At 42.7% G+C, this 27,764-nt stretch overlaps 1 protein-coding gene across 2 annotated transcripts; it reads right to left on the bottom strand.

Annotated features, from left to right (window-relative positions):
• Positions 1 to 148: 148 nt before the first annotated feature.
• Positions 149 to 26,224, bottom strand: LOC115142538 (keratin, type I cytoskeletal 18-A-like). Of its 2 annotated transcripts, none has more exons than XM_065001538.1 (10): positions 25,904 to 26,224; positions 25,278 to 25,482; positions 22,528 to 22,610; positions 20,534 to 20,687; positions 15,398 to 15,679; positions 12,024 to 12,158; positions 10,631 to 10,851; positions 8,020 to 8,279; positions 6,570 to 6,672; positions 149 to 2,321 (listed from the first exon to the last, which is right to left on the bottom strand). In XM_065001538.1, exons 2-10 carry the CDS (start codon positions 25,473 to 25,475, stop codon positions 2,090 to 2,092), a joined length of 1,668 nt encoding a protein of 555 aa, XP_064857610.1. In that variant the 5' UTR covers positions 25,476 to 25,482; positions 25,904 to 26,224; the 3' UTR covers positions 149 to 2,089. The 2 variants fall into 2 exon arrangements, with proteins under 2 accessions (XP_064857610.1, XP_029537937.1); XM_029682077.2 differs by lacking the exon at positions 25,904 to 26,224 and adding an exon at positions 25,775 to 25,816.
• Between the last annotated feature and the right edge of the window lie 1,540 nt (positions 26,225 to 27,764).

The following is a 27,764-nucleotide window of genomic DNA, read 5'->3' as shown; positions in this document are numbered from 1 at the left end:
AAAAACATACCTGCCAAATACATTAAATATTCCGGAAATACTTTGAATAATCTGACTCTGGAAATACATCTGAAAAATTTGCAGCATTTGTACAAAACCCATGACTAGAGAAATATACTATTCTATATTGATTAAAAAAACAACTGAAGACAGCGTTTTTGGTGTTTTATTTAAATGAATACATTGTTAGATAAAAGCATAATTATTCATTCTAAAGTTAAAGTGCTCCAAAAACAAAAAGAAGATTTAGTCCCAAGTACTCCACGAAGCAGAGCAAATCAAGCGCATGAAGGACTGCATAGAACATTGTTTTTAACATTTGTACACAGGAGGGACCCAACTGCAATGCAAAATGGTATTATTTTCGCGTAATATATTTGGTGCCAACTCAAAAACATAGCATCAAAATAAAATAAAGATATTGTCATATAGAGTGTAATCAGTCATATAGATATTATGTATACGACACAACAATACCAAAATAAAGCATTCAGGATACTGTAGAGCAACTATTTACAAATACCGGCCCCTGCTGGCTAAACCAGGGTATATCTCTGCGATACAAGTGGCAGGGTTAGATTAGAACAGGGCTCTACCGTCCTGTAGGTTTTCGCGCCTATCCTATTCTAGGGCACCTGATTCTAATAATTATCTGGTTGATAAACTGAATCAGGTTAGTTACAACTGGGGTTGAAACGAAAACCTACAGGAGGGTTGCTCTCCAGGAAGAAGCCTCACTGCAATTTCGGGTCACAGTGAGCAGTGTGGGGGAAATAAATAGCTTCTTTTTTTTTACTGTACATTTCTATCTTTGTTGCTTTGTTTTGATTGTGGCCATATTGTCCATATATAGATAATATATAGACTACAGTTAACTTACAGCATTATAAGGAAAAAGCTGTTTTCAGCCATAGGTGAACTCTCAGTGCTGGGTTGATCCATGACAGCATAGCAAAACCATTAGCATTTTACACACAGCGAATTGAGAAGAAAATAACCACCATAGCCCACAGTAGAATGCCACATACAACTCTGATGGTTCCACCTTTTTCCATGTTTATATTTTTCACCACCTGTATAAATTGTTAGTTGTTACTGAGGGATGGTTGGATTATACATTTGTTAAATGTGGTGACAACAGTGAGTATTATATACTGGTATTATGTATTATTGACCACAGGGGAAATCTCTTGAGCATGGCATGTTTTCACATTTGTCTTGATGGCAAAATCATAAGTAGGCAATATGACTTTCTACTTTTATACATGATTGAGAAATGCTGATATATCAAATTAATGACATTCACTTTTCTGAATCACACATTAACCCCTCATGTATGTGGTTTTGTGTGGATGTCACCAGGATGGTTTGGTCATGGGGGTTGCAAAATGGCTGCTGGGTAATGCTGATGTCACAATGATGATTGTGGGTGATAGTGGAGTTTGCAGGAACTTTGATGACATGACAATACCACTCGGATCAATGGCTAGGTTCAAAATATACAGGTTAATACAAGAGGATTCTAATGAAGCAATAAGGCCCGAGGAGGTGTGGTGTATGGCTAATATACCACGGCTAAGGGCGGTTCTTATGAGCAACTCGCGGAGTGCCTGGACACAGCCCTTAGCCGTGGTATATTGGCCATATACCACAAATCCTGAGGTGCCTTATTTCTATTATAAACTGGTTGCCAACATAATTAGAGCAGTAAAAACAAATGTTTTGTCATAGCCGTGGTGTATGGTCTGATATACCACAGCTGTCAGCCAATCAGCATTCAGGTCTCGAACCACCCAGTTTATAATATTTCATAACTCTTTGCCATTCATAAAACAAGCATTGCTACTTAGCAATGGCGCTAATAGTTATTAATGGAGCTGGTCGGTCCCATATTTTCGAAAGCTTCCGCATGGAATTACTTCATTGTCTTAACCTTCCCATCTTCAACCTAGTTCAATGGGAAGCAATGCTGATCTCATGGTGATATCACAGTCAAGGTTAGGGATGCTGTTGCCAGATCACAACATTTATGAGGGAGTCAATTCAATGATGATATCACCTATCAATGATAGGTATACTGTTGCCTCGACTATACTGTTGCCTCGACATTTGCCGCGATGGTGGGGATACTGCGGGACCTCTTCATCACCAGGCGGACCTCCACGTCAGGCAGGCTGTCCTGCTTGGTCTGGGCGCAGCCCTCATCCGCCGCCGCCATGTGCAGATCGAATCGTAGCGACACCGACTTCTTCCGCAGCTTGGGGTTCCCCTTGAAGAAGGAGCCCTCCCACTGCTTAATCACCTTGTCGATCCTGTCTGTCCTGGGGGGGGGGGGGGGGGTGGAAACAATAGGTTTTAAAATGCAATAGATGCTAGACTACAACTAGAAATGTAGACTACATGTATAGAAACAATCAAACAGACAATACTGGTGTTGTGAATTGTACCCTGGCCATTGTAAACCTGGGGTAAATTGTAATATGGTATCTCTAACTGATGACTAGTCCTATATGCTTGTATGGGTGGGTCTTTTACAGGTATAGGTATAAGTCAGAGAACCCTTCCCAAACACACACAAGGATTGTACATGCCTCGTTAACAATTAATTGTGATAATGATCTAATTCAGAGTCAAGGAAAGTTTACGAGATGACACCGTTAGTAAAACAACTGGGCGACGATGACTAAATATTTACGCAGCCATTCCCATCCCGGTTGGTACGGTGTGTGCTTAACCATCCCGGTTGGTACGGTGTGTGCTTTTAACTCCTGATGTGTGCACAAATAATTTAGGAATGACAGACGCCGCTCCCACTTGGGAGACGCCGGTCTCTCCACATCTAATGGAGCTCATTAAGGAATGTCTCTCAATTAGAAAGATTCCCAACAACCCCCAGACCGAGAGCTCATGCCAAATTTATGCCACATTTCGCAACTGAATAAACTGCTGTTAATAACTCCTGGCTTAGGCATGCAGAGGTACTTCCCTGTGGGCGGGTGTGACTATTGGTGTCATCATTAGTCTAACAAAGACAATACACAGGGAAAGGTGGTTCATGTGAAAGATGCGTTCAGCTGCTGCCTAAAGTGGTAACACTTTGTCCTGAAGTATATTTAGAATACCTCATTTGACAGTTTGTAAACATATCCCATAATTGTCTCTTGAATAACATCATAAGTAAAGCATCCCTACTTCCTTCATTGTAATTGACACTTTCTGGCACTAAGGCACGATTACTTTTCACACTGACTGAAGCAGGCGTGGTGGTGACATTGGGTCAAAGATCACGATTAATAGGTCTGATTAGGGATGTGGTGATGACGAAATTTTGCCCGCCGCTGATTGTCAACCAAATAACTGCGGGTCTCACGGTAATTGACCATTAATTAACATAAACACATTTAGCATCTGCTGGCTTCCACACATAGCCTACAAGCCACTGATGCCGACCTTTGGAACATCTACATTTTAAAATGTCTAATAAGTCCATGTAATATAGCCTACACCTTAGCAATAAATCCATTCTTTATTTTAGACAGGTATAAAGAAACATGATATGAAGATTTATTTGGTCTATTTCACAAGAACAGAATAGCAAACTCTGAGTTGACCTTATGTTAGGTCCTGATCTGGCTTTGCCATTTATGGGCTACACTAGTTCATTTAGCAGACAAGACTTGTTTAGAATTCCGTGGCATTATTTTATAGTATTTTATAGTCTGAAGAATACAATGGAACAAAGCTGAATAAAATGTAAATGATATTTTCTTCAAACAATTGGAGGGAGTGTGCACATGCAGCTATTCTGTTTTGAGCGGTTAACAAAGAAATATGTACTCTTATATGCTTGATTTAGAGTTATTAATGTAAATTTAGTTGTTCTACAAACGTTGGGCTATTTGTTTGGATTTTTAATGCATTGTGGCATGACGCCACTCTAATGATGATTTGAAAAAAGTTGCTTGAAAGGCATGAACTCTGTTGTTTTTTTTTTGCACAGGCTGTACACACTTCATCAGTCTCTCATTCAATTCGAGGCACTTCATAATGCCTAAAATTTCCCGGTGGAATCCCCTTTGTGTGACTGTAATGCACTCTTAAGAAATCCATGCTTTTTGTGACTGTTGTGCCCTTGGGCTAAATATAATAATTACAATTCCCTTCTCTCTAAGTGCTGCGTGCTCCGAAGCACTTCTCACTCACATGGCTCTCATTCACATAATCAGGTCTTTTTCACAGGCTACAAGTGAAGACAGATACATCGGGGACGCAACTGCACACATCCTTATCCAATTCCAAGGTGCATATTGAAGATATTGGATGAACTGTCCACATTTACTTTTTGTCAGTCAACAAGATGAGTAGGCCTAAAGAACAGCAAAAGCACTAGCCTATGTCAATCTACTATCCCCCATTGTACAAAAGTTGACCTATTCTATTCTGTGCAAGAAATAAATATTCCAAACATAGTCTGGGACAGTTGTGGGATGTGATAGATTCCAAAATTAATGCAACCACTAGCATCAAAAAAAACTTTTTTACATAATGAGGCTGACGCAAAAGATCATAGGGTTTATCTTAAAATTAGGCTGTTTATTCACATTATAAGCACAGCAATGCACACATGGCAGTAGGCTATAAGCACGAATGTTCCATTAGCGGGAAAACACCATTATCAAAAGTGACCGCAAATGAGATTATGCATGTAATGCTTTTATTATTAATGTGCATTTTTATAATGAAAAGGATCTTCCCCAAACTTGAAACTCACTCACTGCTTATGTATGCCAGTTAGGCTCTACACCCCTTGTAAAGTGGATTAATGTGCTTAATTTTAAGAAATTATTTGGTCACTTTAGTTTTGATACAAATCGTATCAAAATATAGGCCTATGGGCAAGGCTACATGATGAAAAGAAGACGTTGTTTCTTGCCTTACGCTGGGCATCATTCACAAGTGATGATATATAATTCACAAGTGATATGCTAATATTGTCACCGATCAGACTATTCTTGATTTAATCTTGTCTTTCCATATACTAAATAATATACAATACCGTTTAAAAGTTTGGGGTCATGTAGAAAAGTCCTTGTTTTGTAGAGAAAACACCTTTTTGCCCATTAAAATAACATCAAATTGATCAGAAATACAGTGTAGACATTGTTAATGTTGTAAATGACTATTGTAGCTGGAAACGGCTGATTTTTTATGAAATATCTACATAGGCCATACAGAGGCCCATTATCAGCAAGCTTCACTCCTATGTTTCAATGCCTCGTTGTGTTAGCTAATCCAAGTTTATAGTTTTAAAAGTCTAAAGGCAGAGTTACAAAGAAAAAGCCATATCTCAGACTGGCCAAAATAAATAAAAGATTAAGATGGGCAAAAGAACACAGACACTGGACAGAGGAACTCTGCCTAGAAGGCCAGCATCGCGGAGTTGCCTGTTCACTGTTGACGTTGAGACTGGTGTTTTGCGGGTACTATTTCATGAAGCTGTCAGTTGAGGACTTGTGAGATGTCTGTTTCTCACACTAGACACTCATGTACTTTTTCTCTTGCTCATTTGTGCACCGGGGCATCCCACTCCTCTTTCTATTCTGGTTAGAGATAGTTTGCTCTGTTCTGTGAAGGGAGTAGTACACAGCGTTGTACGAGATCTTCAGTTTCTTGGCAATTTCTCGCATGGAATAGCCTTCATTTCTCAGAACAAGAATAGACTGACGAGTTTCAGAAGAAAGTTATTTGTTTCTGGACATTTTGAGCCTGTAATCAAACCCACAAATGCTGATGCTCTAGATACTCAACTAGTCTAAATGCCAATTTTATTGCTTCTTTAATCAGAACAACAATTTTCAGCTGTGCTAACATAATTGCAAAAGGGTTTTCTAATGATCAGTTAGCCTTTTTAGAATGCTAAACTTGGATTAGGTAACACAACGTGCCATTTGAACAAAGGAGTGATGGCTGCTGATAATGGGCCTTTGTACGCCGATGTAGATATTCCAAAACAAAACTGCCGTTTCCAGCTACAATAGTCATTTACAACATTGACAATGTCTACACTGTATTTCTGATCAATTTGATGTTATTTTAATGGGCAACAAAATGTGCTTTTCTTTCAAAAACATGGATATTTCTAAGTGACCCCAAACTTTTGAATGGTAGTATGTGTGAAATTTGTTTTGATTCAGAATGGACCATTGTATAGTAGGCCAAGCCTATAGAAAGCTTATGGGATCCTCTTTTTAATAGAAGCCATCACTCTGTTTTCTCACACAATTGCATAGCCTATAGAAATGTTACGCAACATGAGCTCATGGGCTCTCATGAAGTGTTTGATTACATTTTCTATTACATTTTTTATTGATGTCAGAGTGATTAGAGGGACAATGGAGTGCGGAGTACCAGGGAGTTAGCAAGTTTGGTCGGCTACGAATGACCATCAGCAGCATCAGAGCTTAGAGAAGCCTAATTTCATGTGGAATTTGACTTCCCTCGTGACTTGTGACCGCCAGTGTGGCGGTAATACGTTCACCTCAACAGCCCTATGTCTGATAAATACTTACTCCACGGTGCCAGTGCCCTCTGCACTCTCCCTCACCACGTTGCCTTGAAGGATCTCCTGGGTCTTCACTGTGGAAATCCTCAGATCATTGTCTCTCTCTGGCTCTGCACATAAAACACATACTCAAATCAAATTTAATTGGTCGCACACATATACACTACATGACCAAATGTATGTGGACACCTGTTTGTCGAACATCTCATTTCAAAATCATGGGCATTAATATGGAGTTGATCCCCCCTTTGCTGCTATAACAGCCTACACACTTCTGGGAAAGCTTTCCATTAGATGTTGTAACATTGCTGCGGGAACTTGCTTCCATTCAGCCACAAGAGCATTAGTGAGGTCGGGTATCGATGTTGGGCGATTAGGCCTGGCTCACAGTCGGTGTTCCAATTCATTCTAAAGGTGTTCGATGGGGTTGAGGTCAGGGCTCTGTGCAGTCCAGTCAAGTTCTTCCACACCGATCTCGACAAACCATTTCTGTTTGACCCTCGCTTTTTGCATGGGGGCTTTGTCATACTGGAACAGAAAAAGGCCTTCCCCAAACTGTTGCCCCAAAGTTGGAAGCACAGAATCGTCTAGAATGTCATTGAATAATGTGGCGTTAAGATTTCCCTTCACTGGAACTAAGGGTCCTAGCCCGGGCCATGAAAACAGTCCCAGACCATTATTCCTACTCCACCAAACTTTACAGTTTGCACTACGCATTGGGCTGGTAGCGTTCTTCTGGCATCCGCCAAACCCGGATTCGTCTGTAGGACTGCTAGACGGTGAAGCGGGATTCCTCACTCCAGAGAACGCGTTTCCGCTGCTACAGACTCCAATGGCGGCGAGCTTTACACCACTCTAGCCGACGCTTGGCATTGTGCATGGCGATCTTAGGCTTGTGTGCGGCTGCTCGGCCATGGAAACAATTTTCATTAAGCTCTCTACGAACAGTTATTGTGCTGACGTTGGATCCAGAGGCAGTTTGGAACTTGGTAGTGAGTGTTGCAACCGAGGTCAGACGATCTTTATGCGCTAGTTATCTTATCTTTAGCACTCGGCGGTCCCGTTCTGTAGACGTTTCCACTTCACAATAACAGCACTTACAATTGACCGGGGCAGCCCTAGCAGGGCAGAAATGTAATTAACTGACTTGTTGGAAAGGGGGCATCCTATGAGGGTGCTACTTTGAATGTCACTGAGCTCTTCAGTAAGGCCATTCTACTGCTAATGTTTGTCTATGGGGATTGCATGGCGGTGTACTTGATTTTATACACCTGTCAGCAATGGGTGTGGCTGAATTATCCAAATCCACAAATGTTTGTATATATAGTGTATTTAGCATACTGAATGTGTGTGTATGGTACTCCTGCCTGATTGTGTGTATAGAGTGTGTATATGACCATTAACATGAATATGTGTATACCATTCTGTTTGTGTATGTGTCTGACCATGTCCCCCACCTGTAAGGATGACCAGGCTCTGTTGCCTATGCAGAGTTAGTGCAGGGCTCTTCCTCAGGCCGTTCTCTGTCACAGACCACCGCTGAGGTCTCTCAGGCAGGGGCTCGGACAGTGGCTCCTCAGGGGTCACCGCGGGGTCACTGAGGCCGTTCTCCTCCACGTCATTCTCTTTAGGCCCCTCCCCTATTGGGTCTGGCTCTCTTTTGGGGCCCCTCCAGCGCCGCAGCCCCATGACCTGTCCGTTACGCCCACCTGGGTACCTGTGAATAGATGAGAAAACATGGTGAGTAGGACTCAATGGAATCTGTGTGGGGGGGACACTCCTTCGGCAGCTGTCTCAGCTGCTGTCTACATATTTGATGGATAACTATAGCCATTTCTGTGCACTCAAAGAAATTGCGTGGCGGAAGGATATCTTATAGTGCGATCAGCACATCCGAATCACGATATGACAGAGCAGATTGAATCAATACAGAGCCTGGCATCTAGAGTTGAGCAAGTGCATTGTGATCTTCCGAGAATATAGATATAAATCCAATAGACTGGGAGAAGATCTAGGATGCATCATCGAGCGTCATCTTTCTCAACCTGGATGGTCATAAAACTAGATCATGCTGGGCACCTCCCAGATAAATAGAAGGTGGTAATAAAAACATAATTATGAGGCTTGCTGGGCTGAGTGTGCTCTATAGAGGGACAGATCTGCGATGTACAAACATAATGGCCGTGAACTGTCTGTGCTTGAATGCATTCGTGTGACCAGCCTGTGAATGCCTCAGTGATGATAATTGAGTATTATCTTTAGGCCTGTAAATTGACCGGAATCTTCCCTAATAAATGTTAAGAGGAAACGACATTAAAGATCTAAGTGAATGAAAGCCATGAGGTGAATGTGGGGATGTCTGGTACAGAACAGCTGGCAGTTTAAAACGGTCTTATATCTGTACACACAATGCAGAGAAATGTGTCTGTCTGTTTGCCTGTATGTCTGTCTGTCTGCCTTTCTTCATGTCTGTCTTCCTGCCTGCCTGTCTGCCTGCCTGTCATCCTGCCTGTCTGCCTTCCTGCATGGCTGTCTGTCTGCCTGTACTGTATGTAGGTAAATACACTGAGTGTACAAAACATTAAGGGCACCCCCTCACAGTTGTGTCAAGTTGGCTGGATGTCCTTTGGGTGGTGGACCATTCTTGATTCTTGAAACGGTTGAGTGTGAAAAACCCAGCAGCATTGCAGTTCTTGATACAAACCTGGCACCTACTACCATACCCCACTCAAGGTTTAAAAATCCTTCTTTAACCTGTCTCCTCTCCTTCATCTACACTGTTGGAAGTGGATTTAACACGTGACATCAATTAGAGATCATAGCTTTCACCTGGATTCACCAGGTCAGGCTATGTCATGGAAAGAGCAGGTGTCCTTCATGTTTTATATACTCAGTCTGGGGAATTTCCAGTAACCAACAGTTTCGCTATTATATTGAGTCACTGCCAAAACATCTCTGTCTCAACCTGCAATTATTTTGGATTCTCTATGCAAATAAGGCTTTCTTCAGCTGCTACAGTAAAGAAAGTCATCTGTCACACTCCTCAACAAAAGAGAAAGACAACACATAAATGTAGCTGTTTTGACAGAGAAACAAAAGGGATAAAATCAGAGGAATCCTTTTTTAAATGAACTTCATCCTTTAAGCTCCTTTTGGATGGATTTGGATGTTTAATTTCATTCATGTTTGGGAACAAGGTGTTGCTTTTTCGATGAGGTTATGACTGTCTGAATGTGCATGGGAAACAAAAGATGTATCATTATAGGCGTGGGACGATCATGGGAGAGAACGTGTTTTCATGTTCTGTTAAAAACAACTGGGGCATCTTCATTTCGTTTCATTTGCAAACTGAAGGAGAGTTCATGCGACTTAAAAGGGTCTCCACCCTTCCTCATGTCCTCACAGATCCTGAGATCATCTTTCTCATACTGACTAATGATTCACAACCTTTCGATCCCTTTTCTTTCAAATGTATAGTGCCCTCAAAAAGTTTCTCTAGCAAAATACCTTCACTGTCTCGTTAAGAACTTCACTGTGATACAATTTCTGTTTGGACATTTTAATGTTGTACGAAAGCTATCCTCCCTGTTCATTTCAGCCGTCTTCATTCTTAATGCAGAAGTTAATTTCGGGTCAATTTTATACTTCTCATCGTTTATAGTTCTTATCTATAGTTCAGGTTTACGGTTTAGGACGAAGACCTGCCCGCTCATTGCTGTGAATATGCCCTGTAGCTTGAAACAGTTTAATATCACAATATAACATTTTACCTTTATATCAGCTACCTCACCCTTAGTAAGTGTGTATTCATCTGTGAGCATCTATGTCTGTGTAATTGACCAGAAATCGAATCTAGCTCAGCTGCTCCATTCTAGAGTAAAGCCTTTTGCTCTGGGGTTTACACATCTCAAATCTCAAGAAAGGTTACTCATCACCATGTAGTTCACCAAACCTCCTCTGCTACATCTGCCCCAGGAACTGTCCCAAATGGCATCCTATTTCATTTTTAGTGCAACATTTTTGTTGAGGGCCCATACAGCCCCTATCTGTGACCGTTAGCCCCCTCACCTGCCCTCCTCGCGCTCCAGCAGGCGTCTGTAGGTGGCGATCTCTTTCTCCAGCCTCATCTTGGTATTGAGCAGCTGACCGTGGCGCTCTTGCTGCGTGGCCAGGCCACCCCTCACCTGCTCCAGCTCGCCCTCCAAGCCTTGTATGACCTCTGACAGGCCCTGCAGCTGACTGGAGTATTGACGCTTGGTGTGGTGGAGGGAACTCTCTAGACCTTTCTCCTGGGGAAGGGAAGGATGGGGGAGAGAGGGTGGACAGGAGAAAATGATGTGGGACAGAGAGAGGAGATAGGGAGCAGGTGAAAAGGGAGAGAAAGGGCAGAGGAGATGGAGAAGAGAGGGGAGAGGAGGAGAGAGAGGGGAGAGGAGATGGAGGAGAGAGGGGAGAGGAGATGGAGAAGAGAGGGCAGAGGGGAGTGGCGATGTAGGGGAGAGGGGAGAGTAGATGGACGAGAGAGGGGAGAGGGGATGGAGGAGAGATTGGAGAGGAGATGGATGAGAGAGGGGAAAGAAGAGAGGGAGAGGAGATGGATGAGAGAGGGAAGAGGAGATGGAGAAGAGAGGGCAGAGGAGAGGGGAGAGGCGATCGAGGGGAGAGGAGATAGAGGAGAGAGGGTAGAGGAGATGGAGGAGAGAGGGGAGAGCAGATGAAGGAGAGAGTGGAGAGGAGATGGAGGAAAGAGGGGAGAGGGGAGAGTAGATAGACAAGAGAGGGGAGAGGGGTTGGAGGAGAGATTGGAGAGGAGATGGAGTAGAGAGTGGAGAGAAGATGGAGGAAAGAGGGGAGAGGAGAGGAGAGAGGGGAGATGAGAGAGGAGATGGAGGGGAGAGGAGAGGGGAGATGAGAGGAGATGGAGGAGAGGAGATAGAGAGGATAGGAGAGAAGGGAGAGGAGAGAGGGGAAAGGAGAGAGGGGAAAGAAGATGGAGGGGAGAGAAGAGAGGAGAGGTGGGGAGAGGGGATGGAGGAGAGAGGAGAGAGGGAAAAAGCAGGATCAGAGAGATTAAATCATTGTAAAAATGGAGAGGGGGGGAGAGAGCAGAGAGTGGATGAAGAAGGTGGAGCACAGCGATGGAGAGGGAGGACAGCATAGAGGGGAAAGAGGGAATATGATAGAGGAGAGAGTGGATAGGGACAAAAGGTCATGAGAGGATGACACAGAATGTGGAACAGAAGAGAGAGTGAGAGGGGACGGGGTAGAGGGGGAAGAGGCAAGAGAAGAGAATAAGATTGAGAGAATCACCAATAGTGTTTAAGAATCAATAAAGATGAATGTTCTCCAAACTCTACTGATCCATTATGGGTGTGTGGCAGAGACAGGAAAGTACTGTATGTGTCTGCCGCAATGCTGAGGCTACAGTGGTGTGTCTGTGCATGTGTGTGTGTGTGCTCACCAGAGCATGTAGGGACTCGATCTCCACCTGCAGGCAGTGCCACTGTTTCCTGGCCTCGGCTAGCTCTGCCCGCGCCTCCCTCAGGGCAGTCCCTCCGAGGTTCACCTGGGCCCATGCTGCCTCTTCTGCATTGAGCTGGGGGAGAGAGAAGGAGGTCATATAACACACACACACACACCTACACGTGCGCACGCAAGTACGCATGCACGCACCTACACACACACACATCATTCACATGGAAGAACACAAAATTAAAGTTTTGATGGAGATAGATGCTGACACACACACAAACAGGAACAGTTCACATGGAACTCAGGGACACACACACTCATAAAAACTGGTACCCACACACATTGGCACAGAGCCAGAGGACTCCGGGCACATGTGGGACAGGTTGAGGAGGGTAATCTGACACCCTAGGCGTTAACACGAACTCATGAACTATCAGGTACACAAAGTAAAAAAACTCTAAACCAAAAGACTTAAACTTGATAAAACATTGTAAATAGGCTCCACACCTTTATAAATCTACCTGTAATCATTTCCCCCACAGATTCCCACAGGGCACAAACATGTGGAATCAAGTTTGTTAGTTAAACATGAAACTGACGATTGTGCTCAGTGGATTCCTCGAACCTGTCGACATCATAGCATTACTCTGTAATTACCATGTAAACAAGAACCTATTAGGGGCAATTATTGTAAGTGTTAACCTTAACCAGTCATTTTACAGTGAGAAGCATAACATAATAGCTAGTTCATTTGTCCCATACAGTATGTACAGAGCATTCGGAAAGTATTCAGACCCCCAATCAGGCCCTATTCTAAAATGGATTAAAGAAAATGTCCTCATCAATCTATACACAATACCCCATAATGACAAAGCAAAAACTGTTATTTAGATATTAGATTTTGAAACTGAAATATGACGTTTACCTATGTATTCAGACATTTACTCAGTACTTTGCTGATGCACCTTTGGTTACTGCCTTGAGCTTTCTTGGGTATGATGCTATAAGCTTGGCACACCTGTATTTGGGGAGTTTCTCCCATTCTTCTCTACAGATCCTCTCAAGCTCTGTCAGGTTGGATGGGGAGCGTCACTGCACAGTCTCTCCAGAAATGTTAAATCGGGTTCAAGTTTGGGCTCTGGCTGGGCCACTCAAGGACATTCAGAGACTTTTCCCGAAGCCACTCCACTCTTTTCTTGGCTGTGTGCTTAGGGTCATTGTCCTGTTGGAAGGTGAACCTTCGCCCTCACTCTGAGGTCCTGAGCACTCTGGAGTAGGTTTTCATCAAGGATATCTCTGTAATTTGCTCCGTTCATCTTTCCCTCAGTCATGACTAGTCTCCCAGTCCCTGCCTCTGAAAAACATCCCCACAGCATGATGCTTCCACCACCATGTTTCACTGTAGGGATGGTGCCAGGTTTCCTCCAGACGTGACGCTTTTCATTCAGGCCAAAGAGTTCAATCTTGGTTACATCAGACCAGATACTCTTGTTTCTCATGGTCTGAGAGTCTTTAGGTGCCTTTTGGAAAACTCCAAGCGGGCTTTCATGTGCCTTTTACCGAGGAGTGTCTTCCCCAGATCTGTGCCTCGACACAATCCTGTCTTTGGAGCTCTATGGACAATTATTTCAACCTCATGGCTTGGGTTTTGCTCTGACATGCACTGTCAACTGTGGGACCTTATATAGACAGATATGTGCCTTTCCAAATCATGTCCAATCAATTGAATGTCCCACAGTTGGACTCCAGTCAAGTTGTAGAAACATCTCAAGGATGATCAATTGAAGCAAAATGCACCTGAGCTCAATTTCAAGTCTCATAGCAAAGGGTCTGAATACTTATTTAAAAAAGGTATTCCTGTTTTTATTTTTAATACATTTGTAACATTTTCTAAAAACCTGTTTTTGCTTTGTCATTATGGGGTATTGTGTGTAGATTGATGGGGATTTAAACAAAAAAAAGTCATCTAATTTAGAATAAGGCTGTAACGTAACAAAATGTGGAAAAAGTCAAGGGGTTTGAATACTTTCTGAATGCATTGTATGTGCTTTAGCCAACTCTGCTTCACCGACAGATCTGGAACCAGGCTGTAACAGGGCTGTATTCCACTCCAGACTCCAGTCCACTCTGACATAAAAGGCAACAAACAAAGTCATTCTGTAGAGCAGACGCTGGTTAAGTACCAGTCGCTGCCTGCTTGCAGCCATGGGCCAAGATGCTTAATCACGCCTGTCACTTCAAAGTCACTGGCTGCATCCCAAATGGAACCCTATTCCCTAAAAAGTCCACTACTTTAGACCAGAGCCCTATGGGAGCCCTATGGGAGCCCTATGGGCTCTGGTCAAAAGTAATGCACTAACTAAGGAATAAGGTGCCAATTTGGATGCAGCCAGTGTGCCACAGACGGTAAAACTGACCAGACAGAAACAACACAGCCATGATGAGTGACTCATTCTACTCCCCCTATTCCAATGAAACCGAAATGATCCTATTTCAAAACCTGAAATATGAGCGGAAATATAATCTCATGGGTAATAAGCGAAACTGACTAGACGGGCTGCATTATTGTTGAAAACAACATAGCTATGAGAGAAAGCTATACGTTATTTGATAAATATATCATATTCCCTGAAATCAAAATGCTACTATTTCAAAGCCTGAAATACTGTCCCCATCCGATGTGATGTTGTCGAAACCAAGAGCTATGGAAGGTGGCTATATGCTACATGCCAATTGCAAGTTATCCTTTTCAACTGAAATCCTAATGCCCCTATTTCAAAGACTGAAAATAATACTGTCCTCAGCTGATGCCTTATAAGGACTTAGCAGTAAGCAGATCAGAGAGGCCCTTACAAGTGATGTATTACAATGCTGCAGTTGTGGTTTACGACGTATCAATATCTAAAGAGGAGCAGCGTTTCAATATCGTAGTAAAAGTTGATCTCTTCTTTGGAGGTAATGGATTGTCTATGGGGCACCTTTCTGTGTGGGTAGGGGTGTGATGAGGATAAAGAGGGAAGGAGAGAGAAGGAGAGAGAGAAAGAGAAGGAGAGAGAGAAAGAGAAGGAGAGAGAAAGAGAAGGAGAGAGAGAAAGAGGGAGAGAGGTAAACAACCCATCTCAGACCTCAGACCCCCTCAGAGCTCCGACACTAATTCAGTACAACAAATCAAAACCAACCAACTCTTCTTATCTTACCACATATCACTGCGTTGCCTGGAAACAGCAGAGATAGAGCTATGATCAGGGTGTGACTAGGTGGCAGGAAGCCAAGGGAGGATGAAAGAAAAGACAGAGAGAGGGATGGATGGAAGGAAGGAAATGAAGACAGGGGGAGGGACGACGGCAGTGGGACACTGCGTACCTGTGGGAGAGACCCTCCATGGGCTCGGGGTCTGAGTCTGGCTCCGAAACGGCTCGGCCCGGCAGCGGAGCATGGAGTTTGATTTGGGCCGGCGGCCAGGCCGGGGTGTCGGTCATCTGGGACTTGATTTAGGCCGGTGAGGCTGAGGCGGTCGCACTGCGTCCCGATTCGGTCGAGGAGCTGGGAGAGCTCCATCCCTGTGCCATCCTCCTCCCACGCTGTGGCCGTCACTAGCAGCGCATCGCAGGAGTCGGCCTGCTGCTGCTGCAGAGCACGGGCTGCCTGCACAATAAGCCAACCAGAGAGAGGGAGAGAGAAGAGGGAGAGAGAGACAGGGAGATATATGAATGTAAGAGAGTATACAAGAGTGTGTGTGTGACAGCGAGAGGTGATGGATCTGAGAGAGAAGGAGAAAAGGGAACAGAGAGAGAACGAGGGCAGAGGAAGAGAGCGAGAGAGAGAGAACAGTGTGAGAGCAGACACACGCAATGCAGGGGAGGGGTAGTGTCTGTTATTGAGCCTGAGCCTGTGAGTCTGGGACAGTGTGTGTGCGTGGGTGTGTGTGCATGTGTGTGGGAGAGAGAAGCTGGATCACGTAAAGACCTGAGTGGAGGAAGGGAAGGGGAGTATTAGTCAGCAGGAATAAAAAGGGGTTAGTAAAAGAGAAAGAGAGAGCGAGAGAGAGAGAGAGAGAGAGAGAGAGAGAGAGAGAGAGAGAGAGGGTGGGAGGATGACAGGAAAGCATTGAAAGGGAAAGGATGGTGTGAAACCTAACACGCCTTTCCACTCAGATTAATAGGGGAGGTGTGAGAAAACAGGAGCAGGCATTCTTCTGGTTAATGGGCTAATAGGGAGAAGGTGTTCTGAGGCGTTGTTCTTTCTTTACAGTAGCTTTCTTGTGTCTTTCTCTCTTGTTTCACCTTCTGTCTCGTTCTCTTTTCTTTCTCTTGCTTTCTCTCTCTCTTCTCTCTTTCTCTTCTCCCCCTCTCTCTCTCTCTCTCTCTCTCTCTCTCTCTCTCTCTCTCTTCTCTCACCTCTCTAATGTCTCTCTCTCTTCCTTCTCTCTTTTCTCTTTCTCTCTCTCTTTTTTTGTTGCACCTTTCTCTCCCCTCTGCATAAACATTAAAAAAAGAATGAGAACATGGGAATTATCAAAGGTGGAATATACTGTGCAAACACAGTAGATGCTGATCAGTAAAAAGTTAAGAAATTTCCTCCTAATTGGAACAAGCCTCAGAGTTGGATAACCCCTGTCAGAGTCACTTCCCACTGGGCACAAACTGGTTGAATCAACGTTGTTTCAATGTCATTTTTCAACATGTTGTGATGTGGAATCTACGTGGGAAATACGTTGGATTTGAAAAAAATAAATCAACGTAACATGTTGTTTTGAGGGTGAAACTTCAATTATTATGTAACCATGGTAACCAAATTTCAATGGAGACAAACCTTGCATAAAACATGTTGAATTTGTAACTTTAAAACAATGTCAGATCTTCAACATTATATCCAGTATCAGAAAAAAAATACTATAGGCTGGGAAGCACCTCCTCCTGGAGAATGTATATATCTACAGCTACCGTTTGGTCTCCCAAGCCCAGCCCTGCTTAGCTATGATATTCATCAATAGTTATTGTTTTTATTCAAACCAGAACTAAAAATAGACAATAAAATAGGCCAATGGCTTCAAGCTCGGGTTGATTTCAAATGTAATGATATTTAGTGATATTGGAGTGTTTTTGGTTGTCAACACAACCAAATATCAACATTTGAAGGAGATGTTTCTTCTGCTTGGATAGTTCCATCTGTGTCAATTACTTTTATTCCATTTAGTCTACAAATGAATCATTGATAAATTGGATTCACGTCTGCATCTCAACCAAAAATCCTGAATCCAAAACAAACCAACATTTAAATGCCCATTAATCAAAGTTTGTTTTGATTCAGTCCTATTTTTTTACTTAGATTTTTGGTTGAGATGCAGACATGAATCCAACATATCAATAATTAATTTGGAGACAAACTGCAAATAAAGCCAGACTAAGTCATTGACACAGATGGAACTATCCAAGCAAGAGATAAATCTCCTTCAAATGTTGATATTTGGTTGCGTTAACAACCAAACACAAGTCAATATTATCTTTGAAATACAATAGGCGAGATTGTTAACAAATGATGCTGAATTCATGTCCCCGACTCAAGTTGAAGAATGGGATTAAGCCAGTGGCTCAGATAGAACTATCCAAGCAGTAGATACATCTCCTTTAAATGTTGATATTTTGTTGCATTGTCAACCAAACACAATTCAATGTTACTTTTACAGTAAATAGCCTAAAGTTAAGGCTATCTTACAAACTAACGTAACGTTCAACCTTAAAATAAATAACACATCCATGGCCACATTTTGAGGTTACTGTAACTATACATTTCTTCTTATGTAATTATATAAAGTGTGCATTTTAACTTTGATGTAACCTCAAAGGGCTGAAAGTGCAGTGATAGATATTTGGTGACAACTAAATCACCAACAGATATGTTTTTTTTTCATTGGAATTTGGTTGTGCTTTTACAGTGGGGCAAAAAAAAGTATTTAGTCAGCCATCAATTGTGCAAGTTCTCCCACTTAAAAAGATGAGAGAGGCCTGTAATTTTCATCATAGGTACACTTCAACTATGACAGACAAAATTAGAAAAAAAAATCCAGAAAATCACATTGTAGGACTTTAAATGAATTTATTTGCAAATGATGGTGGAAAATAAGTATTTGGTCACCTACAAACAAGCAAGATTTCTGGCTCTCACAGACCTGTAACTTCTTCTTTAAGAGGCTCCTCTGTCCTCCACTCGTTACCTGTATTAATGGCACCTGTTTGAACTTGTTATCAGTATAAAAGACACCTGTCCACAACCTCAAACAGTCACACTTCAAACTCCACTATGGCCAAGACCAAAGAGCTGTCAAAGAAACAAAATTGTAGACCTGCACCAGGCTGGTAAGACTGAATCTGCAATAGGTAAGCAGCTTGGTTTGAAGAAATCAACTGTGGGAGCAATTATTAGGAAATGGAAGACATACAAGACCACTGATAATCTCCCTCAATCTGGGGCTCCACGCAAGATCTCACCCCGTGGGGTCAAAATGATCACAAGAACGGTGAGCAAAAATCCCAGAACCACACGGGGGGACCTAGTGAATGACCTGCAGAGAGCTGGGACCAAAGTAACAAAGCCTACCATCAGTAACACACTACGCCGCCAGGGAATCAAATCCTGCAGTGCCAGACGTGTCCCCCTGCTTAAGCCAGTACATGTCCAGGCCTGTCTGAAGTTTGCTAGAGAGCATTTGGATGATCCATAAGAAGTTTGGGAAAATGTCATATGGTCAGATGAAACCAAAATATAACTTTTTGGTAAAAACTCAACTCGTCGTGTTTGGAGGACAAAGAATGCTGAGTTGCATCCAAAGAACACCATACCTACTGTGAAGCATGGGGGTGGAAACATCATGCTTTGGGGCTGTTTTTCTGCAAAGGGACCAGGACGACTTATCCGTGTAAAGGAAAGAATGAATGGGGCCATGTATCGTGAGATTTTGAGTGAAAACCTCCTTCCATCAGCAAGGGCATTGAAGATGAAACGTGGCCGGGTCTTTCAGCATGACGATCCCAAACACACCGCCCGGGCAACGAAGGAGTGGCTTCGTAAGAAGCATTTCAAGGTCCTGGAGTGGCCTAGCCAGTCTCCAGATCTCAACCCCATAGAAAATATTTGGAGGGAGTTGAAAGTCCGTGTTGCCCAGCAACAGCCCCAAAGCATCACTGCTCTAGAGGAGATCTGCATGGAGGAATGGGCCAAAATACCAGCAAGAGTGTGTGAAAACCTTCTGAAGACTTACAGAAAACGTTTGACCTCTGTCATTGCCAACAAAGGGTATATAACAAAGTATTGATGTAAACTTTTATTATTGACCAAATACTTATTTTTCACCATAATTTGCAAATAAATTCATAAAAATCCTACAATGTGATTTTCTGGATTTTTTAAAATCTCATTTTGTCTGTCATAGTCATTAGTCTGTCATAATTACAGGCCTCTCTCATCTTTTTAGTGGGAGAACTTGCACAACTGGTGGCTGACTAAATACTTTTTTGCCCCACTGTATATGGTTGAAAGCATAATGATAACACATTGGAAATTCAACTAACTTTAGTCTGTCTTTTTGAGTGGGTGAGTATAGGTTGTAATCTCACTGATCAACGTCTCAACCAAATATTATCCAATTATCCATGTTTAAATGACATGGTGTGGCCAGTGAGCAGTGGCTCAGATGAAACTATCCAAGCATTAGATACATCTCATTTAAATGTTGGTATTTGGGTGCGTTGTCAACCAAAAACAATTCAATATTACTTTTGTAATACCGTAAATAGCCAAAAGTCAAGGCTATCTTACAAATGAATGTAACAGTATTTATTCAACCTTTTAACTGATGTCTTCACTGAACGAATGCAGGTGTATGGAACCGTACAGACCCTTGCAACATGCACACAGACACTCGCACAAGACCGTACCACATAGTCCTGGTGCATGTCCTGCATTCACAGCCAGACAGAATTCAATATTACTTTTGAAATACAATAAATAGTCTATTAGCTTGTCGACATGTTGACAAATTATGTGTTGGATTCATGTTGAAGAATGGGATTAAACCAGTGGCTCAGATTAAACTGTCCAAGCAGTAGATACATCTCCTTTAAATGTTGCATTGTCAACCAAACACAATTCAATATTATTTTTTGAAATACAATAGGTGACATGTTAACAAATGATGTTGGATTCATGTCCCCAACTCAAGTTGAAGAATAGGATTAAGCCAGTGGCTCAGATAGAACTATCCAAGCAGTAGATACATCTCCTTTAAATGTTGATATTTTGTTGCATTGTCAACCAAACACATTTCAATATTACTTTCACAGTAAATAGCCTAATGTTAAGGCTATCTTACAAACTAATGTAACATTCAATCTTAAAATGAGTAACACATCTATGGCCACATTTATTCAACCTTTTTACGGATGTCTTTACTGAACGAATGCAGGTGTACGGAACCGCACGGACACTGGCACAACACCGTACCACATAGTCCTGGTGCATGTCCTGCAGCTCTGTCATGGAGTTGTGTAGTTCCGCCTCCAGCTGCACATTGGTATGCTCCACCCTCGTCTTGTTCTCCCTCAGCAGAGCCACCTGTTGCTCCAGACACTTGGTCTGCCACTCTTCCAACTCACATCTATGACAGGACACAGAACACATCTCATCCTATTAACTGGGTTGCGTTCATTAGAGCACTCAATAGAAAATGTTTTAAAACTTTTTGAAATGGGAAAACTGAAGAAAAAAAAGTGTGTTTCTTACTGGACAGGTCGTTCCTGTTACCATGTTTCAGTCGGCGATATTGACTAGTAATTAGCCTTGACCACAGTGGTCTATGCAAAGCAGCTATAGGCCTACACTTTACCAAGAGGTGGTGATGGTAACATAGGGAAGTGTTTTTCAATGTACAGCTACTGAATGTTCCCTACTCTGTGTCAACTAGTCAGGGTACTTTACATGGGTGGTGAAAGAGCTACACGTACTGTGCATGTACTGTAGGTAAACACTGTGATACAGTATATGGAACTGTTTCAGCCGCAGATCCATTGTATCTAAGCAGGTGCCTAGCCCTTTCCTTCAGTCACTGACTCAAAGCACCCTCGTTGGTCTCATGGCTGAAATGTTATTCATATTTTTCAAAAATCCAGTTTCTACAGTATGTCAAACTGTTTTGTTATATTTCAGTCTTCTGTGATGCACATAATGTGTAATATTGGGATGCAAACTCAGAATTGAATACATTTCATATATCTGACATGGTACAGGTGTTTTCTTTTGTCTTAAGCCTATAACCATGTGTGTGAGGTGTATACTTTTGTTTCAAAGTAGATTTGTTTAAGACCACCAAGAATCACTCTGCGTGACCCTGATATAGCCCACTCTAGTAAAAGGTGTTAAGGTATACAAGTGTTTTCAGGTCAAGGTAAATAGACTGCACACTACAATCTATGCTCCCATGTGTTTTAGTGACCCTTCATCAGATCTAACCTAATCATGTAAAAGACCTTTCCCATACAGTGGGAAAAACATCTTGCAACAGTCATTCAGTAGTTGCAATAGTCCTCACTTCCCAACAGATGCTAAAGTCACAGTCACAGACATCAAATCCAAGTGTATTGGTTGCGTACACAGTTTAGCAGATGTTATAGCAAAATCCTTATGTTACTAGCTCCTAACAATGCAGTAAAATGTCAAAAAGTACACAAATAATATCTAAATATTTTTAAATACAATATAAACCTTGTGACACAGAGTTGCAGACAACATTGTGACAGTGACCCAGGTAAGGCCAGTAGGACACCGTATATAAATAGAGGAGGTGTGTATTCATAGCTCATAGCTGCCTGCATGTTGTTGCCCTCCCTTGCCCTTCAGGGGTTAATGGATCTCCATCTGGGCCCCAAATGGGACCCTATTCCCTATTTAGTGCACTAATATTGACCACACCCTATGGGTACCCTGATGGTTCCTGGTCAAAAGTAGTGCTCTAAATAAGAATTAGGGTGCCATTTGGGACGCAGGTCTCTGGCAGTAGCAGAGGGGCCGGTGTGTCACTCTGCATCAATACAGATGGGAAAGTGCCGACCAGGCACAACACAGCCAGGCTGCGATTTGTATGCAGGTTGTTGAACAGGAGTGGGAACTAGCTGAGTTATAACAAAGTGTGGGCTGTACTGCTGCTACAGTAGAGAAGAGATTATAAAGTATCTCTTCAGGGGAAAATAAGATATCTGATTGTTATTCAAGAGGTGCATTTAAAGTGTTATAGACTGAAATTGGTTGTTAGTATTATACTAACAGTAGGTGTAGGATTTGATGGATATTTGCTTCTGTTTCCAGAAGGCGTTCACAACTGCTATGGTATATCTGTGTTTTCTTTAGATATGATGAAAATAAATACTATGAGGGTACGTGTTACTGTATTAGTATACTGTAGTATTCTAGGCCTCACCTAGAATGTCCCAAACACTACTGACCTGGCCTGGATGGTAGAAGCCCTGGACATCATGTGGTCAGACTGCAGCACCAGCTCTGCATTCTCCATCAGCAGTTTACCAACCTACAGAACCAAAACACAGTCAACACACACAAGACAAAATAACAAGGAAGTGAATACGATGCGTGAAAAACATGATCAGAATGTGTTCAATCTGGTTGATCCATGTAATGTCATTGGCCCAATAGGTAGAAAAAACCACGATGAAACATGAAACCACATACGAATACACCTCAGTACACTGGAAGTTCACATTACCAAGTGCTGCATCAAACGGGGTCTTTCTCAAAAATGTGAAAACATGTGGGTGAGTCTTATCACAATAGAACAACTGTAATAAAGGTTCCGCTTCCTTGAATTACACCAGCCTCGTCTCATACTGTGCTGGCATGACATTGACCAATGGAAGAGTTGGCTATAGCACATAGAGCATGGGACAAGGCTAATACACTAGCACAAGCATGAAGATAGAAGCCTTTGAAATATCATCAAAGAAAGGAAGTTGGAACAGAGATAAGATAGAATACGGAAGTTCGGGATACTTCGGGATTGTTGGCAATGAGGCCCTTTATCTACTTCCCCAGAGTCAGATGAAATCGTGGATACCATTGTTATGTCTCTGTGTCCAGTATGAAGGAAGTTAGAGGTCGTTTTGCGAGCCAAAGCTAACTAGCGTTAGAGCAATGACTGGAAGTCTATGGGTAATTACCAGCATGCTAGCAGATAACCATAGATCCACTTCACATTAATTTAAAAGACTGCATAATAATATTCTGCCTGTTCATACTTGTCAGATTGCCACCAGCTCAGTGAGTCAGTTTTATTACATGATGATGTCCCACGATTTGGGTTCATTAAGACAAGGCCTGAAGCAGCTGTGGCACAGATATTAAAGCCAAAGAGCCTCTCACAGTAATTCTAGTACTTGACCTCAAAACCCCTAAATGTTTGGCGTTAACTGCAATGTACATGAAACTTAAACAAATGTTATCCAAAATCTCTTGCATCTTTGATATGGAAATGTTTACTGTATAACCTAGGGCCATTTTGAGTTTCAATGCTGACTCTTCCTTTGCCAATCACAACATCACAATGCTTACTCAAGACAAACACGCCCGTTTTGAAGGAGGAAAACCTGTAATAACTTGGACAATTGTGTTTTTGCTCACAGAAGTGCCTCAAAGATTATCATCATATTTTTCATTGTAATTACCCGTTCCATTATCTTAGCTCTGTCAGTTATTCATCTCTGACTGTGTTGATTCATAGCCATGAGAGAGTACAAACCAGATATCAGCACTTTGTCTTCCAACAGGGCACTCTCCAACTGAACATTAACTGATTGATTTCAAATGAAATGTGTCACGTTTTGTAAATAACAGGTGTACACTAACAGTGAAATATTTACTTTCAGGCCCTTCCCAACAACGCACAGAGAAATAGAAAAATAATAACACAGGGAATAAATACACAATGAGTAATGATAACTTAGCTATTTACACGGGTACCAGGAATTCCTTATTATGGCTCGTCATTCAACACTTCTCAATAGAACGAGGGTGGCGCCAGGTCTTAGAACCTAAACCCACTATAATAACAGCAGTCTAGGACTGAAACCGGCCTTGAGGAAGATGCACATAACAAAGACAATTGTTACAGCAAATCACAAATTCATGTCAAAGGAAGATTTGAAGAACGTTATCAGTTATGCGTATATGTCAAGTCATACATTTTTCATTTGATTTGATTTATTTAGCCAGGATAGTCCACTCAGTAACAATTGCCACTGTTTTACAGGGAGTCCTGGGTTCCATAGAAGTCAACATTCCAGGTATTAGTTCAGGCGAAAGTGTGAGGAAATGTCCCACATATGTACATTTGTACATGACAGGTTCTCACATGGGAAAGTCTGCAGATATCGTATCAGTGCTGCTATGCATGATGGATCTTTATATTGATCCAATGGATTGGCTATCGCTCATATTTTACGCAACACTCTCGCTGAAAGTGAAATTGGGCATAAAAGTCAACCCACTCGTTGGCTTCAATACTAATAGGTCAGATCTTGGTGCTTTCTTTGCCTTTGTCTCCATTCACATTCAGAGACCATAAATCAAGGAGCGGTTGCAAAACCTCCAATCAGCTCATGCGAGTAAGCTGACAATTACAGCAGCCTGTGTTAATGGTCTACTAGGGCAGTGGCCTTTAAAGGAATAAAAGGATCCACATTCTTGAGTGTGACAATGGAGTGATGGCTTGTTTCCAAATGTCCTGACATACAGTATGACACTACTTCTCACCCTCTGGAACAGTTGACACTGTCTTGGTAGGAACCACTTTGTCAAATGTCTGTTTTAATTTGACTGCTATTAAGTGTAATCATCGCTAGGACTGAAAATCGTTAATAACTGGTTTGCTCAGTCAGTGCTGTATCTGTCTCAAAGCCAAAACCCTGCACGCAAGAAAACACATATCATCTGCTTTGCTCTACTCTGGTAAAAAATTATACAGAGAATATACAATACAAGTTAGTCCAAGTCAGTCCTAATAGCTACTGTATGGCTAGAACACAGCTGCTCAAACAAATCTAGGCATTACAGTACCTCAGCATAATCACTGGCAAACAAAGTTACTGTCAGTGGACATAAGAAAAAACACTGTTTAATGAGTTGGGGTCCCTCATGGCTCAATGTTTGGACCAGTTAAAAAGGTAATAGATGCCAGTCTCACCTGAGCACGGAGATCGTCCACAGTCCTTTCCTGCTGGGTCCATTCCTGGAGGTGCGGGGCGTTCTTTAGGCCCCAGTATGCAATCTGGCCCTCCAGATGCCAGTTTGCCTCTTGCAGCTTGTTTACCTGCTCCAGGAAGCCCTTCAGACGGCTGTTGAGGCCCTGCATTGTCCACCGAGAGTCCTGCAGCAAATCCATGGTGCTCCTATGCAGTGTACACCCCAAAGAAAAACACAGAATCCTCTCAGGGGTGCTATCAAACACTTACAGGCTCGCCAACTCAGGAGAGTGTCTGATAACAAGTGTCAACCCAAACGTACGGTAACTACTTATGCTATCCAAAAACTCTTTCACTACTATTGCAGCATATGTCCACACCACAGTCACTTCTACCCACTTGCAACGCTGGCAGGCGGTACCCTGCCTGCCACCGATACTGGTGAGATTACGGACCCATGAGGTGGTTACTGGGTAAATATTTACCCAGCAATACTCACCCGTGAGGCAATGTGGCGTCCCTTTCTCTCTCCCTCTCCCTTTCCCCCTCTCTCTCTCTCTCTCTCTCTCTCTCTCTCTATCTCTCTAGGCTAGGCAGCACCGTGTGTTGGCAGTGGTAAGATAAGCACCAGTCTCAGTAGCCCCTGGTCACTGCAGCGAGCTGCTCCTGATCCTCCCCTCCCAGACAGAGCTGGACCACATTATTCTCCACTGCTTCAACAACTTTCACTTTCCCACTGGGTCCCAGGTCAGAGATGGTCCCCTGTCTGTGACAGATCAGATAGGAATGGTAGGGTTAGGGCTAGTCTCTCTATTGCTCTCGCACCAACTATGTGCCAGCTATCATGGGGTCAGCCATGACAGGGCCAGTGGTACTGTCCCTGTTCTTTCCCCCCACGAACACAGCCTGCAGCAGTGCTGTAGGTGTGAGTGCTGGGGTAAAGCAAAGCACTCACTTGCTGGACACACTGTTGCTTATATCACCAGCGCTCTGAGTCCCTTTGTGTTCTCTGATCCAGGATTAGTGAGCCCTGTGTGGAGGGAAAGTTCAGGCACACACTGCGACACCACTCTCTGTTTGTGTGAGTGTGTCTGTGTTTGTGTCTGTTTGCGTATGTGTGTGTGTGTGTGTAAACAACATATCTAGTATCTACCAATAATTAATAGTGAGAAACGAATGTCTATCCACTAACTCATCAGATCAACAGCCTGTAATATACACTGAACTTTGTGTTGTGTCACATGGGTTGCTCAATTCCTCCCTTCTTGACTACCACTACCCTCTCATTGGCCTGTTTTGTGAGTGAGTGAGTGACTGTGTGTGTGTGTGTGTGTGTGTGTGTGTGTGTGTGTGTGTGTGTGTGTGTGTGTGTGTGTGTGTGTGTGTGTGTGTGTGTGTGTGTGTGTGTGTGCGTGTGTGTGTGTGTCAGTCTGGGGGGGCAAGTGAGATCATTTACCAGACATTCTCGCAGGTCACAACTTTTTCATCCTCTTGAAGTTGACAACAATGTTCTACTTGTATAGGAGATACCAAATGTGTGTTGATTCGTCATGGCAACCACCACGCTTTCTTTCAGTCTTTCGCTGACTTTTTTTAATGACTTACCTCAAGTAATGTGAGGGTGTTATTTCCATTATCAATTAATCTAACCAAGATCTTAGACATTTTGGCACCAGCACATACGTCATACAAGCTTTAAGTCAGGTGAGGTAATAAGATAAGACGCATGGTTAAGGTAGTTAAGGTGTGGGTGCGGCATCTAAAGAAGCCAGTGAACGTCTGACGGAAAAAGCACAATAAAACATCCCGTTTAAGCCACTCTGACATGGTGTTTGGAATGTGAGTCAAGGTAACACAACTCATAGTCATCTCTATCCGTCTCTCTCTCTCTCTCTTGGAGTAGGCACTTTCAAGTCCTTTCCAGTCCTTTGCACTCCCAATCTACCTCATTATGTGAGGCAGCAGATGACTGTGGGATTTACTTGTTGGATCAATAAAGGATTTCTCTTCCTTTCTGTGTAAACAGCCGCGCCTGCATTCTACCATTCACAGACAGGATCTAGGGATCATTAATATGAGGTCACACATAAACCTGCTACAAACACTGCGTCTGTCTAGAGTCTATAGTACAATATCACCATGGAAACACTTCATGGGCAAAAATAATGTTCTCTCCTTGAATCAAATAAAATCGAATCAAATGTATTTACATAGCCCTTCTTACATCAGCTGATGTATTAAAGTGCTGTAGAGGAAACCCAGCCTAAAACCCCAAACAGCAAGCAATGCAGGTGTAGAAGCACGGTGGCTAGGAAAAACTCCCTAGAAAGGCCAAAACCTAGGAAGAAACCTAGAGAGGAACCAGGCTATGAGGGGTGGCCAGTCCTCTTCTGGCTTTGCCAGGTGGAGATTATAACAGAACATGGCCAAGATGTTCAAATGTTCATAAATGACCAGCATGGTAAAATAATAATAATCACAGTAGTTGT

Source organism: Oncorhynchus nerka, linkage group LG15 (assembly GCF_034236695.1).
Source record: "Oncorhynchus nerka isolate Pitt River linkage group LG15, Oner_Uvic_2.0, whole genome shotgun sequence".
In the NCBI taxonomy this organism is placed as follows: Eukaryota; Metazoa; Chordata; class Actinopteri; order Salmoniformes; family Salmonidae; genus Oncorhynchus; species Oncorhynchus nerka.
Note: the sequence above shows the minus strand (reverse complement) of the source record. Positions and strands in the feature narration are given on the sequence as shown.